General features: G+C 32.6%; 1 protein-coding gene across 2 annotated transcripts in view; it reads left to right on the forward strand.

Annotated features, from left to right (window-relative positions):
• LOC148610620 (myelin regulatory factor-like) overlaps window positions 1-22,586 on the forward strand; it is a 105,745-nt gene that overhangs the window by 17,053 nt on the left and 66,106 nt on the right. For both annotated transcript variants that reach the window (XM_088595830.1, XM_088595833.1), the window contains exon 2: window positions 11,747-11,828. In XM_088595830.1, coding sequence (XP_088451956.1) covers window positions 11,747-11,828 — 82 coding nt within the window. The remainder of the gene's footprint in view (window positions 1-11,746; window positions 11,829-22,586) is intronic.

Below are 22,586 nucleotides of genomic sequence, written 5' to 3' on the forward strand. Positions count from 1 at the left end.
ATGATTCTTACAAAGACAGCTACTTAAGTGATTACTAATCTCATTCTATGCTACTAAGATCTGTTTACAACTATAAATTTGTACTTTTTATATTAGTTCTAAAAAAAATACAAATGTTTTTGTATTTACATATTGATGAATAGGTTTCATTTGCAATTTTTAGTTGCAAATAGAGTGGTTCACAGTCTGAGATGTAAGTTTGATATTTGTATTTATTTTATGTGAAATTGATCTTACATTTCAACACCATCCATATAAACACTCCTGTACTTCCATATCATTTACTAAGTTACAATCCTAGATTTGTTAACATATTAGTAGGAATCAACTGGCCAGCAAAGGCTATATTTGCCTAGCTTGCCGATTGCTGGACTTGGTGCAGGCCATGTTGCCATAGAAGCCACAGTTGTACACAATGTGAATGCTCTTGCATGCATTTGAATAATGACAAACATTTTTAGTTTTGAGAAAAATTATTTGAATAATGACTAACATCATTGGTTTGAGAAAAAATATTTTATGTTACTTATGAAAAGGTATTTACATGTACATGAAGTTTTTTGGCTTCAACTGCAAGTACATGTCTGTTTTATTTCATATGATATGGTATTCAAAGTTCCGAAAGCAAGGGAAAAAAATGTATATTCCTTTCAAGTATTTGAAGACAAAGACATTCTTATTTAGATATATGAAATTTTTTACTTTGTATCGAAAGTAAAGTTTTTATCCCAATATCTGTGCAAGCCATGCTCTCTAGTTGTTGATCTAGTGTCAATCCTTTAATTAGAAGTTTCATACATGTACATGTTCAATGCTAAAGTAAACACTGAAAGAAGTTTATCAACCATGTTTAGGAGTGGAAGATATGAACAACCACCGTCTGTCACGGATGATTTTTCTTCTTAGACTGCAAAAAAAAAGTTTGGTCATAAAATGATATCACCCTGTCACTGTGGCGGCATCATCATCCTCATTGTATCTCTGTTACATATGTAACTGAAGTTTATTTACAATAAATTCTAGTAAAACTTATCCAATCTTATTGAAATTTTAACATATTGTTTGAAGGGACATATTGGAGGGTTTCATAGTTTTAGGAGGTTTTTGCCCCTCCCCTTTTGGAAATAAGGTGCTAAAAGGAGGGAAATGAGTGTTATCATTAGAAATGATAAGAAAAGTTTATTGTTGATCTGATTTTCATTATTTTGATGTCAATCTGTTTCTTTTGAAATTTTATTAAAATTTTTTTTTTTTTTCATGGAATATGATCACTTTGAAATATGCAATATAGGATCACTTCTGTAAGGAGCAGGAACCGTTCACCCAACAGATCACTGTGACCTGTGTTTACCCCATTATTACCAAGGTTCATGCTTCTTGTTTTGTTTGTGTACTTTTGAATTCCTTTGTACTGGGTGACTAGGTATCTATTTGTTGTCTTCTTTTTCTTAGCTTACTTTTGGCTATGAAATTCCCTAATTCCCTGTGGACAGAAAACATCAAAACCTAGCACCCGCAAAATTCATTTTTAACACTGTAAAGGGCCAAACCTTTTTTTTAAACTGTTAAAATTGATACCCCCTAATATGTTCGCTTGTCTGAATCTGCAAAAATTAGCAACCGCAAAAATTTATTCATTTACAGTATGTAAAGTAGCACTCCAATTAAGAAAGCCTACTTATTTTTACTTTTGATATTTTATTTAAAATGCTTTAGTTAACAGAAATAAACATTTGGTTTTTCATATAACCCATGCTCATAGGAGATAACAATTAGATAGAATGCACTGTGGATTTCAAAATTCTGGGAGATAACTCTGTAAATGACACTCAAATACAATAGAATCTACTGGATTTTCAATGTTGATTATCTCCTAAGAGCAGACAGATCGGAATGAATAATTACACACTTCATAATATACACCCATAAAACAGCTTACCGGTAATTACAAAAATAAAAATATGTAGCCTTTGTTTGGGTGTATCACATTTTTCAGATTTTGCATGATGCTTAAGAAGACTGCTCCTTAAATAGACAACAATCCCACCCAGATGAAAAATGTCAGTTAGTATTTTAATCTTAAATGTGAACATAACAGCATGCCAGGTGTCTTTCAAAAAGAAGGTACTGCTCACCAAGTGGAGCTAAATTCACCCTGATTGTTCAAGAGTAAATATGCTTCTTTGTTGTATATTTTGTCTTGAATTCTTTTGTGCTTTGTGTCTTAGTATTTATTTGTTGCCTTTTTTTGTTGTTCCTAGCTTAGGTTTGTCTGTTTATGTATGGATTTCCCTTTTTTGAACCTTGGATATTCTTACATCTTATTAACCTAAGTGTCAATAAACTAGTGTTATAAGTGTAGTGAAAACAAGTGGAGCCTCAAATATCTCTTAACTTAATACTACATGTAGCCCATGCGCTGTGGACAAGTACATGTATTGACAAAATCAAGCTAAGTGGCAGTATTTACTATTGTACATGAACATGTAGTAGTATAGGGCCACATCTTTGACCAGCTGTGTCGTTGTTCTTAGTTGACCTCTTTCCAACCTGTGTATAAATTATTCTGAGTTGTGGTCATCTATGATTTAATGATTGAAGATAATGGTAGATAGTCTTATTAATCCCTGTAGTTCAAGGTACAGTAAATATTTGGACCAGGAAGGTCAAAGGCCAACCTGAAGAGGCAACCTCTCGAGATAAGTGTAGAAGTGAGTTGGTGTTGGACCGAAATGTTTGTATAAGATTGTTGTTTATATACAGTGGGCTGCCGAAGACTAAATCTTTTAGCAGTAGCTTGTTACCAAGGGATGGCAAAGGAGTTCCCCCCTTCAGTATTATAATAAGGCTGTGGAAATCTACCCCTTCTACTTGTACATGCATTTATAAACATTTGAATGCACAGGGAGGAATATCCCATCTTTGGGCTGCAGAATGCATCATACATGTACATGTACATTGTACATGTATTTATGTATAAACAGTGGGATTTAAAAGGGGGGTCCTTCAGTATTAAACATTATTCAGTAGAATTCTACCCTATTTAGTCTACATGTATAAACAGAAAGGGGTACAGAGGAGTTTTCTGTTAAGCAAATAAATACAGTAACGCACACACCTACACACACAATAAAAATTTAGATTTAAAATGTTCCTTTTTAAAAGACCTCAGTTTGTACATATACATTTAGATAGTAATGTTAAGTTGCACACCAGAAGAACGGTTCTCTAAGAATTATTTTAAGTTTGATTAATCTTGATTGTATACTTGCAAAATGTACATGTACACTTTTATCAAATGTATTTTGATTTGGAGATGAAACTCATTATTGAACTTTCCATCTTTGAGTAATAGGAGAGGGTTGATAAAATTACGAATTATTATCTGCTCAGGTGAACAACAAAATGTAGTCTGTCAGGCCAAACTGAAGTTTTTTATGTTTATTGAACTCATTATTCATGTTTCTTCTTGATCACTGTATTTACACATAAGAAGGTATATGTAATCTTAACTTCTACTGACCACTCCTACTACTGGATAGAATTTCATGAAACTTGATATGTACATGTATTAATGACACAATATGAAATTCTTATTACTATGAAATTTGGAGCCCTTAAATTTTGTGGGAAATAAACTTTAAACTGACTTGTCCTTCACATGTGGGATATATGGTAGCGCTCACTAAGTTCTTTTATTACAAATGTACCAGTACATATATACACTGAATGCTGATTGGTGGTTTATACGGTCTTGACTGTCCTTTCCAATCTCGCATGACCACCCCTCACGGGGATTGTGTTAGTAGATGTCTGTTAGTAGTTGACGGTAGTGAAGCCCAGCCTTCCCAGACCCCACTTGGGCCCAAGACATTTCCCCACTCTAACTGTATAGGAGTACATCAACGTGGAGTCTGTACACTGAAGCCTAGTTGTTTGTTTATTATGGTGACATGCACTGTGTACATAAAGATATGTAAATGTAGATAATGATTACATGACACTATAGATGCTGTTAACTGGGAGTCATTTAGTTATACATACTCATATAATTTGCATATTCAAGAGGGGAGACCAAGCATACATGTACGCTTGATATAATTTTCTATACTTCCGAAAAATTCACTATCAGTCTTTTCTCACAGACTCTAGCCTTAAGTTAGTAATCTTTCTCTATTATTTTTCTTTTACAAGTGTTTAAAACAGCAGATTGTTTTAGTAACTATCGTCATTGAGTGTACATTCATGAAAAGCTGATACTAGAAATCAGTTATCTCCTTTTTTGAGATAGGGTACAAAATATTTACACAGATATATGTGTACCAGTTTCTGTGACATACATACAATTCTCTCACTATTTTTTGTTGTGACTTTAGTGAGACAGATGTGTCACATGACACAAAAATGTGGTAATATCTAAGAATAGGTAAATTTAAATGATAGCCTTTGTGCTGTAATTGATTTAATGGAACTGATTGATGATTGATTAATTGAATTTTCAGTCATGATCATATTGCTTTGTACCAGTCAGATAAGGTGAGCCCAATTTCAAATGTGCCTGTTCACAGAAGCAACAGTCCACAGGCAGGCACTCAAATTATGACTTATAATTGTGAGTCCCAGTCAAATAGTCTTTGGAATGACTACATAAGAAACCAACCCATGACCTCCCCTTAAGATTATAATCAATATTATTTTACAAGTTTTTGTTCCAGTCAAGTTCTTTGGACTTTCTTACCTCACAAGGAGTTCAGCTCTGGCGCCACAAAGTTTGAAATATTTAGTCTGAGAATATTTGTAACTATTTTTGACGTCATGGTCATGAAATCCAGACATTGATTGGAGTGAAATACATGTACCATAGAAGTTTATAATATTAATATTTTTTTTGGCTACAAGATCAGAAAAATAGAATTCCTTTGGCACCATGACCAGAGTTTTCTCAGACTATGGTAATTTGCCGAGTGTTGTGGCACCACATTCTGAGGAGATATAGCGCCAAACTTATACAAAACTCAAAATAGTGGTCTTTGTGATAAACCTTTTGATCTACAGGCTTGAACTATAGTTAGGAGATTTCTCCATATTAAGTTATTACTGGCCTGTAAGTTGATTTTTTACAGGACCACCAGTATTTTGATGAGCTTCTGGCATTGAACTACATGTACTAGTTGATTTATCACCATTTCTATAATTACATTTGTACTTTCGCCATTTAATAGATCTTTAAAACACTAACTATGTGTTAATAAAGAAAGTTTTCTTTATTACCACGTGGTCCATGCTCCCAGTTTTTAGTGGAGTCTGAGTTGCTCATTTATGTTTGTTACTTTGTACGTGTTGTTTTAGTTACTTTATGTTCTTTGTTGTGTTTGTCTGTTTTCTGTGTCTGGTTTTTGTCCATGGACTTCATTCTTTTGATTACCACTAGAACCTTGGTTCCCTTGATTACTCTTTTGTTGAAATATATGTACTCAGAAAATTTGTTTTTTACCTATTCCCAAATGTGAATATTAAAATTGCAATTAAGATATACATGTAGTTAACAGGTTGGGATCATGAAATTTTTAACTGGAGGGTTTCAGAATAACACCTACTGTTAGATTTAATTAGATCTTAGATTTTATTTGAAAGATTATATAAGTCGCAAAAACATTGAAACAGGTACTTTAGATACATTTGCGACCAAAGAAAATTTTTAATCACATATAAAAAACATATACTTTCGATACATTCATGCCATTAGCTATCTTTTTTTATTCTATATTTACATACATGTAGGTTGTACTTGTAACTACCATACTGCACAGAAAAATACATCTGGGAATGACATTAAAGGTTGTCTTATTGGACCTGTGAAACTACCTATTGGACAAGTAAAAGTTATACATGTATTATACTTACCTGGAAGAATCCAAGTTGTTTTTTTTAACATGCATTTACTAAAGGACAACCAAGATTTTAATTTTGAAGAATTTTCATTAACTTATCCAATAGGACAAGGTTTATAAGAACTTAATGTCAAACCCTGTACATGTACATGTATCTTAATTTCTGTCATCTGATCTGGTTTTAAGGTTGTTGCTGTTACATGTAAAATTGCTGGTGCATTTTTCATGTATACCCATAAGAATAGTTTTTATGTACAGAATCACAGCTACATGTATTCTAAAATGGAGGGCTTCACTTTACATCAATAATATACAATGATTGCACAGTAAATTAGCAGCACAGAAACTTATTTCCGTCACCTGTACAGGGTTGACTGCCCTTTATGTACTAATAATGAAAGTATTTTCGCTGTTTCCTTCACTACACACCTGGTATCAGACATGTAGTCAATACATGGTCATAAATGTGCTTGTTCTACATTGTTTTTTGGTCATGAATGGTTGACCTGAATTTGTATAATTTGTTTTTACTGTAAAAAAGACATAAGAATGTCTTCCTCATTTCCTAAATGTATTTCTTGGGGTCAAATAGAAGTTTGTTTATACAGTGTAATATGGAAATTTGGCAGGATTGGAGACTGACTGGACCTGCAGCCTTCGTAAATTTTAAGCTCACCGAAAAGAGCTTTAAATATAGTTTATAAGATAGTTCACCACAAAATGAATGAGCCTCCAGTCTTAGATCACCAATTATTAGAGTTTAACACAGTGAGCCTATTGTCTGATTAACCAGCTTTAACACAGTGAGCCTATTGTCTGATTAACCAGCTTTAACAATGAGCCACAAGTCTTATTAATTATCTGCAAGATCAATACATTGAGCCACAAGTTTGATTAACCATCTGTAAAAACTCTGTTAACCACAAGTTTTATTTGTCAAATAATAGTTCAACACAGTGGGCCTTGAGTGAGGCTATCCAACTGATATTTCAGCATTTAGTTTGATTTATCAACAATACACATAAATTTTAAAATATATGTATTAATTACAATTACATAAGTGAGCTGGACTCTGGATCACCAATCGTGAAATCCCCATATTGGGTTTTGGATTACCAACTGTACAATATATTTATACTGTTTACGATCACACCAGTGGACTTTCTTTCTAGATTTGATGATGATAGTGTGATCAGAACATTGAGTTTTGAGTTAAATGTACGAACTAAACAATGTTTTCTATTGTGAACTGTTACATTGTTGAGTGAGCTTTTTTTGAGTTGTGGCCACCAATTATGAGATCACCCATTTTGAGTCTTCAGTTTCAAACTATACAATGTTTAAAATTACAGTGAGCTTTTTGAGTTTTAATCAACACTTGTTTGATCACTGCCATGACCCTTATTTGAGTTTTGGTCACTGATTGTGATATCAGCTTGGTGAGCAAATACCAACTATATGATACTTACTCTGTTATCCTGATTATGATCACATCAAAATTCACATTCTTAACCATATTGTACATGTAAGTTTTTGTCAGTAATTGTTATTACCATTTTAGTGAGTTTTCATTATCACATGACGTTGTCTGTTACTGTAATAAATTTAGCTTGATTATATCTTTCTGTGTGAATTAAATCTTTAAATCTGTTTATGGAGATAAGTTTTGTACTAACTAAACTTTATGGATATGTTTTGATAACAAAACATAATGATATCTTCATGAAATCTACATGTAATAAACACGCTGTCTGAATGAACTAAACACGCTGGCTGAATGAACGTGTAAGGCGATCAGGTTCTCTATTCATCACATGATCATTCTAAGAAACTGTTACAGGAGCAGCTTGAGATTTATCACATTTTTTCGCTGGCTGAATGAACGTGTAAGGTGATAAGGATCACTATTCATCACATGATCATTCTAAGAAACTGTTAGAGGCGCAGCTTGAGATTTATCATGTAATGATATACATGTACAAAACAGGTAGTCTTCAAGTGTTCCTGATGGGCATTGAGGTCATTTCTAATAAACAGAAAAATTTCTAATACTTGTAGTATCAACATGTAACTAGTAGATCATCAAAAAACCTTCATGATTTCATAGAATTGAGAAACAAAATTTGGTAAATGAGATAATGGAGAAAATTGTTTATCTAATCAGGAAGTGTGTTTTTTCTGAAATTAAAATATTAATTATTGTAAATGGTTTTAAATGACCCATGTTTTTGATATTAATACAGTAATATACATTATGTATTAAACTCACCAGATTTAATTTGATCACTTTTGTTGCCTGGGCCTTTCAGAGCTTATTGTGTGTTTACACTTGTTAAAGACCTTTTGGTGAACTTTTAAAGTATTTACTATTTGTATCTTTTCATCATATTTTTCTTTGTTTCATCATTCATTTGATTACATTTTTTAAATTTCAATATTTTGATAATGATTGATTTTGGAAGTACAAGTAAGAAAATTCATTAGGAAATTACAGTAATGTAATTTTATTTAATTAAAAAGATACAACCAATGGAGTTAATGTTAAAGTACTATCTTATTATCTTTTTAATAAATCACAGTAAGTATATCAATAAATAAATAAATCCATACTTTATTGTATATAAAATAGAAAACAATTGACTAAAGAAGTTTACTAATTAGTAATGAAAAATATAAAGCTTAGATTTTATTTTCTGTTGACCCTAGAGTTATCTCCATGGTAACCAACATTAAGGGAACCAAAAGAGAGACCTGGTGTCAAACAATATTAATAAGAGGTTTTAGTATAGGATAACTCAGCCAATATGGAAATTATTATGTAATTATACATTTATGGACTAACTAGTCCATTACATCATATTGGCCTAGGCCAAAATGTATTTTAGCGTGGCCAATATGACATATTGGACAGGATAAAGCTGTATTAGATGGCTAAATCCCATATTGGACGGCTTAATCCTGTATCAGGGCACTTTCTTATTTTTTTATTGTATTGTCAGTTCTAATCATATTTAGGCTAGTATTTGAATGTTAGTCAATAATAAAGGATAATCACCTGATGATTTTAACTCACTGGACAACACTTCAAGTGACTTTATTGCTTATTTCCCCCCTTTTTTTTGTCTAAAGATATTTAGGGCACCAAGGTTAGAGCCTCTTTTTGTAAATTTCTGGCTTCTCTTAAGAGTGTCTTGCACAGAAAACATTAAAGGTGTTAGAAACATGTCAGGAATATTCAATGTCTAAAGAAAAAAATGATTTATTCCGATAGTTTTCTCTGTCACATATAAGACATGGTTGAAGATTTATGTAATAAATATTTGTCATGTGTCATTATGTACATAATTTCTACTGGAACATGACTGGGAATTTGTTCTGATGTTCTGTACATCATACATCATGTCTTTGTTAAAACAGTAGCACAAACTTAGGCTAATAAACTTTATCCAGGTCACTATCAGGTCATAAGATCATCAGGTCATATGATCATCATCTCCTATAGTCCCTTCTATTAACTTAGTTATTCTATTTTATGAGCATCTTTCCAAAGCATGACTAGTGGTTTTAAAAAATGCTCCCAGGCTGACACCTTACATGTAAATTTGTACTATAATGCAGTCATCTTGTCTGTCCATCTGCATGTCCATCCATACTTCTGTAATTATTTACTGCTTGCTTTACATATTCTCCATGTTTCTTCGTTATGGTGACTTAATAGGGTGTCCCTGGCATTTCTAAATTCCAAACATATCTATAACCTGTTAATTTTGCACAAGGGCAGCCTCTTGTAATTATTGGCATAGCTGGCTTCCATTTTAACCATATCTGTAAATCCTTCCATATTTGCCCACAAAATCAGTGAAAAATCTCTCAAATTAAAAAAAAAGATTTGTGGAAGGATTTTGGTTAAAATGACTATATTTTTTTAAGTACAAAAAATCTCCTACATGAGAATCTCTCACATGAGACTGGGTCAATTGGGTACAAACTCCCACATGAGACAGTGTCAATGGGGTAGAATCTCCACATGAGACAGGGTCAATTGGGTAGAATCTCCCACATGAGACAGTGTCAATGGGGTAGAATCTTCCACATGAGACAGGGTCAGTTGGGTAGAATCTCCCACATGAACTGTTCAAAGGGTTAACAGATTATGTAAAATTATTTAGAAAACTAGTTTTTCTTCAAATGATATCCATTCACATCCTTTCATCTGTAGACAGAGCAGCTAGGGTACTAAGAATGTACCAGGAATGTATTTGTTTGATAAATTATCTACCAAGCTATCCCAGTTACATTGAAAATGTAGGAAATATATTTTTTGAAGGATAGGTACAAATGTACTTCAATTCAATCCAGAATTATTTTCTAGATATAGACAATAACAGTGCACTGATTTGGCATGAAACATTTTCACTGGTTTGAGCCAAATTTTGTTTTTCAAAGTTTTTGTCAAGTCAGTGCACTCTTATTCTCTTTACAGTGCAACAAACTTTTAAACAAATTAAAGTTTTAAGCAAAGAAAAAAGTATTTTTTATTTGAGGCGGACATCCTACATCCTGGCAACTGCAAAACAATGTAACATTCATGATGTCACAACAGAAAAGTTATATTCAATCAGTGACCGTATATCATGTGTAAATATACAGTCCATGCATTTTGATTGCTCAAATAGAACAGTTGCAGTATAAAAGAGATTGAACAGCAAGCATGTGCAGGCATTATCCAGTGTTATTTTGAAAAGATCTAGAACGGATCATGAACTAATATTTTTCTATAATTCCATCATCCTGTCTGTTAAATTCTATATCAGGCTACTGTTGCTGCCAGTTATACTAAATATTAAAGTTTCCTATTGTTTTTTCTTTTGTTTTGTTTTGTTTTTTGTTTTTTTTTTTTGTAATTCTTTTATATGGCCATTTTGACTGTATATAACCGAACCTATTCTGTTTGAGGCTTGCTGTTATGAGGGCATTTTTGTAAAAATTAGGCAGTTGGTGGCACATGACAAATTTTGTTTTCAAAGAAAGTTCATCCATTACATGTCACAAATGCATCCTTTTCAAAGTTGAATGTTTGGTATTTGATGGTTAAAGAAGAATGAACTACATTGAAAGCATTGAAATTTATAGAAAAAGAGAGATAACTCTTTCATTTTGTGCAAAATTTTGTTGCTTTCATAGGGAGCTTTAAAATCATTTTCTGATCCATCCATTGTCAATTAAAAAAAACATTTTACTATTTAACATACATATAATATAAACATTACATTGGAACAAAAAATTCTGTGGAATAAAATTTACCATGTGACATCTATATCATAGGGACTGCCTGGTTTCTACAAAGGACAGCCTCGTAAAGCTTTTTTCTCAATTAAAACTACTGTTGTTATTGTATATTACTATAGATAGTAATTGAGGTTTAGGCAACAAACTGTTGATAAAAATAACAAACAATAAGAGTTTTTAGTAAACTAAATCCATGGCTTCACTTTTGAAATGGCCATGACATTAGTATTATGACCTTGACATTTGACATTCAGGAGAATATCCAGGATTTCAAGTTGGTCAGGGGTGAAAGAGAATAAAATGCCAAGCAAAAAGTGAAAAATGAAAATTTCATTGTAAAAATATTTTGTCCTAACTTTAGGGGGGTGGGGCAACGTTGGGTCGGCCACCTGATGAATATGTGCCTGGCAATGACATTGTGACATTTTAATGACTTATGTAAAGCAGTGCAATTAATAAAAGGGACAAAAGAATTGTAAAAATCTGTTGTATTCCATGTTAATATTATGATTAGCTTTTTTTAAAATTTTGCTGCTTCTATGAATTATTTCCCTTTTCTTTTCCAGGTCGTAATATAGGACATGTTGGTTTAGATACAGATTGTTTTGATATTGACTTGCTGGATCAGTACCTACAGAATGAAAAAACGTGAGCTAATATCATAAATACATGTTCTGTCCACTTAAGAGTCAGAATGAAAAAAAACATAAGTTCAAATATCATGAATACATGTTCTGTCCACTTCAGAGTCAGAATAAAAAAAATGTAAGTTCAAATTGTAAATATGTCTTGAACATGTAGATCTGCTTCAGGCAGGATAATAAAATGTGCGAAAATTTCAAAAATATGTCTGGTGAGTACGCTAAAGTCAAAATAATAAAACGTGAATACAATTTGTAAATACTTTTGTAAACCTACTACTGAGAAAGATAAAACGTGTGTATTACTTGTAAATGCGTCTGTAGGTCTGCAACGGTTAATATTAACAGTCGTATTTACAAGTGTAATTACATGTACATGCAATCTCTGACTTTCGTTGGATTGGCTTCCTTGATTGTAGACAAAACAAGATGTTATATAATAAATTTTCCCAGATGGAAATGCCTACAGCCAGCATTTTATTTCCGTCTTGTTGGGAAGTGAAAGCAGATGTTGAAATGTTTTTTTTTTTGTTTTTTTTCGTTTGTTGGTGAACTTGGAAGAGTTATTGGTAGGAAATTTTCTTGCGTGTCGCACCCTCTATAATTAACAATATTTTTTAATCTAGGTTTGTTTATGGTACAGTACTGTAATTGATCCATGCATGTATAATTGTGATTGGTCATTGATCGATCATCGATCAGTTTCTGATCCATCATTGATCCGTCAAACCCTCCCTTAAACTGATGATTGTTTCAGTTTTACATGACATGACCACTGATTGATTCATGTATTTTGCAGAATATTTTTTTCTGTTGTTTTGTTTTTTTTAATTTTACACAGGGTTAGGGGTTAGGGTTAGCATTTGGGTTTGGTTACTACATGTAAATGAGTGGGTTTTCAGGGTTTTGATGAACTCCCTTTTAGATGTGAAAGAGTTTTAAAACTGCTAGAAATGGCTTTGCAATATTTATTTAAAGAAAGTTTGTCCAAATAACACTCCCCCACTCTTTTTGAAAGAATAATCAAGGGAACCAAGGTTATAGCGGTAATCAAAAGAATGTAATCCAAGGACAAAGACCAGAAATGGAAAACAGACATACACAACAAAGAACATAAAGTAACTAAAATCATACATACAAAGTAACAAAAGTAAATGAGCAACTCGGACTCCACTAAAAACTGGGAGCATGGACAAGGTGCACCGGTAGGGTAAGCGTTCTCTGCTTTTCTAGAAACACCCGCCGAGTTGCTCATAAAAAGTCGAGTCCGGGGTAGACAAACGAGGAAAGGAAAACTATGACCCATTGAATAAATCAGTTTTCATGGTGCTGATGGATATATCATAACGATCCATGAGTTCATGATGACGACCATAAAACTTCTGTTGTGATGACTTCAATCTTGTAGCAACATAACCCTGTTCCAGAAGCCTATTTGTTAGAGTTCTAAAGTGTCTGGCAGAAGAACTGGGTGCACAGAATTTTATGCATTGCTGTAATCGACTGCCTGATATCTACATTAATCAGTACATAAGTTGCTGTGAAAGTATTATTGCTGTTGGGGTATCTATTTTCGTGTTTTTCATGTGTAGGTCAAACCACAAAATTTGGTTCGCAATGAAAAGGAGATTTCCATTGATGTGTATACTGAAAACCTTGAAACCAAGAATTCAAGAATCCCTGAATTTGTGTTTTTTCCCTAATCCACAGAAATTGGTATCCATGAATTAAAAAGTACTTTCACAGTATATAAGACCAAAGCTTGCAAAAATTTTAGTCTTTATAGACATTTATTTATAACTGCTTTACCATAAGCACCTTTCAATTTATTTATCTCTAAATTTGTAGCCTCAAAATGATAAATTAGCGGGTGTTTAATCTCAAAATGTGTTGCAAGATTATAAGATTAAAGTTTAAATCTATTTGTGTTTACCTGTATTCTGTATATTCTGTTTATAGAAGTGAATATCTTTTATGTCATATAGAAACAGGTAATTCTTCCATTATTTTCTTATTCTAATAATTTGCTTGAATTTTAAATCAATGGGTTCTCACTCAGATTCTTTAAATCTACATTTAAGTTTATTGTAAGATGCCAAAACTTTCCCTGACTAATACTCTAAAGAATGTTCTAAATTCAAAATGTTGGTTTAAGATGTGAAATGATTTAAATATTTTGTGTCAATATTTTGATGATATGACAGACATCCTTAAACAAACAATGGCTCAATCAGTGAATGAAATTTTGATCAATTATTGTTTAAAAACGTAAATTCTGGTTATTTTAGTTTATTGATTTAGGCCCTGTAATGAAGATGATTTATATAAATATGAACATAAAAGATCAGATGTATGGTAGAATTAGTGTCATTTCGTGCCATGTACTAATTTTTTTTTATGGGCACGACTTGTAGGGTCAGGAATCAGAGTATTAGGGCACTCTGTTGCTTGTTAGTTGATATTGTATATAAACATACATTAACCCTACAATGTTTGTGTATATTTTTTTTTAAATTTATTTTTTTTATAAATGGTTATAGCTTTAGCTCTGTTTTCTATTTTTTTTTTTCAGAGCCCCCCAATTTGTTGCCCCAATTCTCAAAGTGATTCAATTGTCATTCTTGTCACTGTTGTCACTTATAAACTATATTTAGTAATTTGTGAAAATAAATTCGTGTAAATTTGACTTATGATTGCTATGATGCGGTTTCAAAACTCAGTTGAGTGTTTGAAAGAGAAAATAAAATTGTTCTTACATGTACATGTATTTGAAATATTTATTCTTGGTTTGGGTTCAAAACCATGTAAGCAAAAAAATGCTTTGTTGGAGATATAAGTTTATGGAGATATTTCAGAATGTGGAAATATCTTTACAAGTGTCACTTGGGGGTGGGGGGGGAAGGAATCTTGGAATCCAAAGTATTTATAGATGTGTAGTTTTTTTGTGATTATTACAATTGATTTTGGAATAATTTTGAAATGGCAATCAGCTTTAATTTAAAGGTGCATGTGAATTTGTTAGAAAAATAAATAATAATAATGATTTCTTGAATGTTACTTTAACTGATTGATTGACTGATTATTGTTTTACCTCCCTTGGCAGATATTCATACATTTTGGAATAAAAAGACAGACCCTGCATGGTTTTCCCTAAGAAGCAACTGGAGGACAAATTACTTGGTTCAGGCACATTTTTTGGCCTGTTGGAACTGAGATTTTTCTATACAACTGTATGCAACATTATAAAGTTTTGAGCTGTTCATAACTGTTTTTGGTTGTTTCCAGCAAAAATTAAGGAAAACCCTGCCCTGCTGTTTACTACATGTATATTTTGTAATCTGACATGATGAGTCAGAACTACATGTTTTACCACGGTATTAGAAATATACAATAGATATAATTATCTGTTGTTACTATGCTGTTCAGTGATGAACCAGTTTTCATCCTTTTCAGTCCTTGATGTACCTGTTGATTTTTATGAAACTTGCAGACATGTGGTCATTGAAATATTTTATTGTGCTGTGTTCTACAACCATAACCCTTAATCTTAATATTTATTTGGGTTTCTGTTTTCCAAACCACCAGATTTTTTCTGTTGCCTTTTTTTTTCAAGGTAAATGTAGATTCAGATATTACATCCATTTATATTTCTAATGCCAAATTAGTGTTATTTTAAACAAAATTGAAAGACTTAAAGAGTCGTCAAGGAACCAAGGTTGGAGTGGAAATCAAAAGAGTATAATCATAGGATAAAGACTAGACAGAGAAAACAGACAAACACAACAAAGGATGTGGACTAACCAACATTAAATAAACCTGAGAAATAAAAGTAAATGAGCAACATTAGTTATGTTATAAAGTCTAATGTGCTACACTCAACATTGACACAATATACTATGCTAGAATCTACATTGACATGGCATGCTTTGCTAGATTCTACATAAATATTTACATTAACTACTTTAACTGTGATACACCGTACATTGTAACAGACTACTGTGCTAAATTTTACATTGACAATGCCTACTGTGCCAAATTCTACATTGAAGAGTCTTTACAATTGGTACAGCCTACTGTGCTAGATTCTACATTTCATTGACACAGACTACTGTGATAGCTTTAAACACTTAATTGACACTGTTTATTGAGCTGGATTCCATATTTACACACCCTTTTGTGCTAGTCTTTACATTGACACAGACTACTGTGCTTGACACAACATTGACACATTCTATTGTGCTTGACTCCATGATAACACAGCCTATTGTGCTAGACACTATGTTGATACAATATATTGTGCTTGAGTCCATTATAACACAGCCTATTGTGCTAGTCTTAACATTGACATTGTCTAGTGTACTAGACCTGACATTGACAAAATCTTAACTGTGGTACATTGAAACAGCCTACTGTGCTAAATTCTAAATTGACACAGCTTATTGTGCTAGGCACAACATTGACACAATATATTGTGCTTGACTCCAAGATAGCACAGCCTATTGTGCTAGTCTTAAAATTGACATTGTCTAGTGTACTAGACCTGACATTGACAAAACTTTAATGCTAAACTTTTAACATAGCCTACAAAACTAGATGATCCTTTGAAACAACTTAACTTATGGTGTCAATCACGTTAAAAGTTTTTGGACCCCTGATCTATCATTTTAACATTCATTAGGTGTGTGTCAGGGAGACCCCACACAGCCTTGCTTCTATCATATATTTATGTTGTTTTTTACTATTATTTTCAATTGTGTGAATACTTTGTATAGCATTACTATTCCTGTATAGAGTCTTCTATCTGCATTAGAGATTAACTGTTATAGTACTGTATTTATGCATGACCTTTTAAATTTACAATTTTAAGTGCAGTGCTCAAATATGTGTCATTTTTTTTCATCTAAAACCCTACACATGAATAATTTTCTAAACCTTGATAAATTAACATTGCCTTAAGTGATAAAATGTTATACATTAATTGAGATGTACTGTAATGGCAATTTTCCAAACTGTCTGAACTTAAAGGATAATGGATGTCAAGTGTGTTTTAAGCCTGGAATCTAAAAATTATTTGAAGTCATTTTTCTTATCAGATTTGTATTAAGGGTGCAGCTGCATTTTGAGGTTTGGAATTCCAAGGATAAAGACTAGACAGGGAAAATAGACTCACACAGCATAGAAAATGAAATTACCGAAATAACATGTACATAAATGAATAAATAAATAAATGAGCAACCTGTCCTCCACTGAAACCTGGAAGCATTAATTCACTGTTTGTCTTTTCACTACCATACGTAAGGATTAAGTTGGTGTTAAAACTTTTTTTCTATGATGATGAGTCTAACTATTACAATGAAACTTTGAACACATGTTCATTATAATAAAGACTGTGAAACCTGTCCCAACTGAACCCTGAATAATTTGAAAATTGTCTAAACCAGGCACTTTTTAATGTCTGTAAATATTACCTGAAATTCATTTTTGAACCTTGGTGATTAAACCAAACACCTTTCTAAACTGTACTAATTTTTAAGTACTTCTCGTCTAAGGATCGGGCAGAATATATATAAGGTGTGGCACATGAAGGAAAAAACAGATTTTATTGCATTAACCAATTAGTTAAACCTGACAACCACCAGAAATAACTGTCAAAGTGTTTGTAAAATTTGCCTTTTTAAGATATTAATAGGTCAAATTTAGTTGAAATGCACTACGGATAAATGACAGGAAAATTTTCAAAAACTCTTTCCATGTATGAGCAGTCAAAAAATATCTACACCACAGATGCTTCAGAAAATACTTAAATAACTTTTTGGTTGTTTACTGAATATATTTTAGGCAAAAATGACTAAATTGGGGGAAATGATGTGCCACCCATTGCCTGATTCTTACACAGAACAGTACTTAAGTCTAAAGGGGGTTGGTATAGACAAGTTTCATTGTATGTAAACATGAAATTAATGTACACCATACTACTATGGTTTTGGTCTAACATTATGTCAGTGTCTTGTTGAAACATTAAAAAAAAACATTTACATGATTACTTCGTTTAAAAATCAGTCAGACAACCTTCATGTGTTTGGCCTTCAAATAAACCTTGACAGCCTAACCTTACCAAATTCTACGAAAATAAATGTTATTTCTTTAAATCAGTCAGAAAATCCCTGTGGAAACTTTTCCTGTTCCTATAAGCATCTGGAAAAATGTGTTGACAACTTTATTATACTTGTACATGTATGTATGTGCATGTGGGTCCACTTACAGATTAAACAACCTCTTGTGTGAATTTATACATAAATTGTTATGTCTTAACACTTTGTATATTGCATGTGGGTAGATATTTCATCTAAATAGGTCTGCAACAACTCATCCAGCATTTCCACTCAGCATGGCTGTCTCTGTGCACAAAAAACAGGTGTCTGTCAAATTCACCACAGAAAGTGAAAAAAGCAAACTCCTCTATGTCTGTGCTGTACTCAGATTTGTGTACAGTGAAATCTGTATAAACCAAACAGCTTTTGGAATTTAAAATTTGTCTGTCTGAATATCTTTGACAAGCTCCCTTTTTTTTTTTTTTTAAATGGTATGACAAGCTTGAAATTTGGCATTATTAATAAATTATATTGGTTCTCACATACCTTAACCAGATTTTATTTGTATGTTTGTCATTTTAAAGAAATCAATCATGATATCCCAGTAACAAAAAAGATATTTTCTAACATAGACCATGGCCAAATTTCAAGCCCCCACAATCATGTTTTATTTGACTGCAAAAAATTTGCTGTCGTCAGTGTTGTCAGGCATCTGTAGAAAATATGGCTTCCATACAATGATAACTTCAATATAAATTTATAAGTGTATGAATCTTTATGTCAATGACAGCTTCTTGATTCTCTTTAGAGGGTTTCCACCATTGTATGAGGTATCCACACTTACCAGATTTAAAAAAAAAAAATAAGGTGCAATTTTTCATTTCGGGGCTTTTTAAAGTAAATTCCAAAAGGGATATTGAATTCAAGCTGAAACCTTTTGAAAAAAATCAGGGACTGATTCAAGATTTCAATGGTGTTAGTATAGAAATCAATTTTTTTTTCCAACTTGTTACAAATTTTTGAAAGGGGCAATATACATGTACTAGTCATCCAAAAAATTGTGATTTGATTCTATGTTGTTACTTCATCTTTCACAACATCAACAGGTTCATCCGCTGGAAGAGTCAATAAAAAACAACATGTCAAGTCACAAATACATGTATGGTACATGTATATATATTTAATATATATTTATAACTTACAGGAACTGATATATATCTCTATTTGTATTTAGCAAATTAAAGACCACACATTTGAAGACATGGAAGTTTACAAGTATATGTACATTTTTGTATAATTTATACATGTACTTAATAACTTGATACCATTAGGATTATTACAAGTAGAAATGATTTGTAGGAATCTGTTTCATAGATACGATTGCAGTTTTTTTTTCATTAAGAGTCCTGAAAAATCGCCAGCTATTGTGTAATTTTCCAGTTATTCTGATTCTAATTTCCTCTGAGATATAGTTTCTTTTCCACCTATTCCTAAAAAAATTCTTTCAATTTGCATGTTAACAATAAGCAAATTGCGAGAAACTTTTTTTCGCATAATTCCATTTCTGCATTTATATTACATGTTCCTCTTTATTTGCCAGTTCAGGCCTCAAGCCAGTTGTCACCATAGCATACTGGGGAGACCACACACTATTGTTATCGTCGCAGTTTTTCAGGGAGGTCACACACTTTTGCTGTCACCATTTTTTTAGGGGGGAGCACACACTAGTTGTCACCATGCTTGTAGAGGAGGCCACACACTAGTTGTCACCATGTTTATAGGTGAGGCCTCACACTAGATTTCACCTTGCTTGTAGGGGAGTCTGAATACTAGTTATCACCATATTTTATAGGTAAGGCCTAACACTAGATTTCACCATGCTTGTAGGGGAGTCTGAATACTAGTTATCACCATATTTTATGGGTGAGGCCTAACACTAGATTTCACAATGCTTGAAGGGGAGTCTGAATACTAGTTATCACCATATTTTATAGGTGAGGCCTCACACTTAATTTCACCATGCTTGAAGGGGAGTCTGTATACCAGTTATCACCATATTTTATAGTTGAGGCCTAACACTAGATTTCACCATGCTTGTAAGGGAGATTACACACTACAATGTAGTTGTCATCATTCTTTGTATTGGAGGCTTCACACTACAATGTAGTTGTCACCATTCTTTGTAGTGGAGCTTTCACACTAGCTGTTGTCAGGGTTTTAGTTGAGGAAAAATAGATCAGTTCAAAAAGACTGTGTGTTGGCTTAAATGTATTTCATCGTAAACAGATTTTGGGATTTTACAAAAGTGAATTGCAAAAGTCACATCAGGTGTAGTATACTTCCACCATCTGATTCTCCCATTAACAGCTGCTGCATACATTATTTTTTGCTCTTGTCTGTGATATTGATAATGTTGAAGGAAGACATCACAGTCTTTAAGGAATTGCTGACTCAAGAGTATCATTTTACCAGTGCTTAGGAATTTCCCTTATCTATTGATTAATTTTTTAATAAATTGCATCATATCAAAGTCAAATTTCAGGAAGCTCGAATTTTATTTGATTTAGGAAACTTAAGCTGGTAACAAAGGAAACCCTTGCAATGGAAACATGAGTTACATGTATTTTGAGATTATTCATAACAAGTCTAGCTGGGCTGCAGGCACAACAAAACTTGAAAGACTACGAAATTCTGATGTTCATATGTTGACATGCTGTTAAAGCTTTAAAGTTTTATGGCTTCAAAAACAGTCATCAACTTTTCTGGCTTGAAAAATTCAAAATTTTGTGACTTTGGAATTTTAATTAAGGTATGATGATAAGTTTGTATTGCTTATAATTCTTTAGGGCGAATTATGACTTGAGTTCAGCACTATTCATGGACACCTCTATTGTATAGCATTGCTTAATTATAGGAGTGAAGTCATTAAGACCCAGTTTTGGCCTTTATAAAGATTAAACAGATTTAATTAGGCACCAAGATTTGATGACTAACTTCCGTACTTTTAAAAGAATTGGCTAATTGAATATTACATTTTAAGATTGTTTCTGCCATTTTACATCATAACCATATTTAAATGACATCATTTGTCATAGTTTAATTCAACAACAAAAAAGGGGGGATGAATGTTATTGTCCTCAAAACATTGTTTAGGTATTAGTGAAACTTTATTAGTTGTAGGAGTGCAATAAGAAATTGAAACCAAGGGGTTGACAGGGTTGGTACTGGGTTGGTACTGGCTAGAAACAATGTTTTTGTCATTTTTATGAGTGTATTCACATATATCATTCAAAGTATTGCCAATTAACATAGACTTTTTGACTGGGGTGCTAGCTTGTTCTTGGAACTGGAAATAGTGAGTAATCAAGGTAAAATTGACATTTTTATTGGAGAGAGATTTGATATGTGTGTTTTGAACATATAGTGGTTTGGGTCTTGAGTTCTTGAATTCACCATATTTAGCTGTTATTTTTTACATGACATTATTCTTTTTGGACAAGAAACTTTAACGGGGAGGGGGGGGGGGGGGGAGAGTTGTAACCAACTAGTGACTGCTAAATGTTTGCTGTACCATAACCTTTTTCAGAAAATACCCATATGGTAAAAAAACATTACCTTTTGCAAGTTACAGAGTGAAAGGTCTAAGGTCCCATGACTTAATCTTTGAGAACTATATGTATATGTAGCATTCATGATTTGATTGGTTATATTTACTGAAAATCTGCAGGCAGTGCTTTGAAAAGGCTGGGTTCGTGGGTCATAGGCCCATTTAAGCAGAAAATGGCCCATCTTTGTTGTGTATGTCTGTTTCCATGTCTGGTCTTTGTTCCTGGATTACATTCTTTTGATTACCGCTATAACCTTGGTTCCCTTGATTACTCTTTAATGTAGACTGTGCTGTGTATTATCATTTGTGATAGCTGATTAGGTAGGGGTTTGCTTAGCTCAACAATATGTGCTTTACTGTGTAATCTTTTAATTCAGTTACATCAATAAAGCTTATTTGTAACTTTAAAAAAAAATTACCCATTCTTTTCTCCATGGTTGAAAAAAGCTAGAATTTATGCCATTGTAGTGCTTCTGTGATTGTTTAAAAATGTGTTGAAGTTCAGTACCTGGGTAAAACAAAAAGAGAGATTAAAAATTAATTAGAAATGTTATCTGTCGTGCATACTTAAGTTGGCAAGGAACTCAGTAATGTACATTCATTTACAATCAATTTTTGTACAACACAATTTTACAAAAACCACAATAAAAAGTACATAAAAGTATGAGGAAGTTACGTAAAACGGAGATATGATTTAATTTATAATTTAAACACACTTACACTGGGCAGGTGGATAGAAATACACAAATATATTTTATAATTCAGGGTGATCTATAACTTATAAAATACATGTAACAAGTACATGGTCACAAGATATATGTATTGCTGTTATAATGGTGTACTACATGACATAAGCTGAAGTATACTTTGGATGAGACCATTTATAAGCCACTTCACAGGTTATTTCTAGAAAAGCAGAGGATGATTACCCTACCGGTGCACCTGGTCCGTGCTCCTAGTTGTTAGTGAAATCCAGGTTGCTCATTTACTTTTGTTTCTTTGTATATGTAATTTTGGTTTATCTCATGTTGTTTGTTGTCTATGTCTATTTTTCTTGTCTAGTCCT

Source organism: Perna viridis, chromosome 8, assembly GCF_037379345.1.
Source record: "Perna viridis isolate PV_CMFRI_1.1 ecotype Kerala chromosome 8, ASM3737934v1, whole genome shotgun sequence".
In the NCBI taxonomy this organism is placed as follows: Eukaryota; Metazoa; Mollusca; class Bivalvia; order Mytilida; family Mytilidae; genus Perna; species Perna viridis.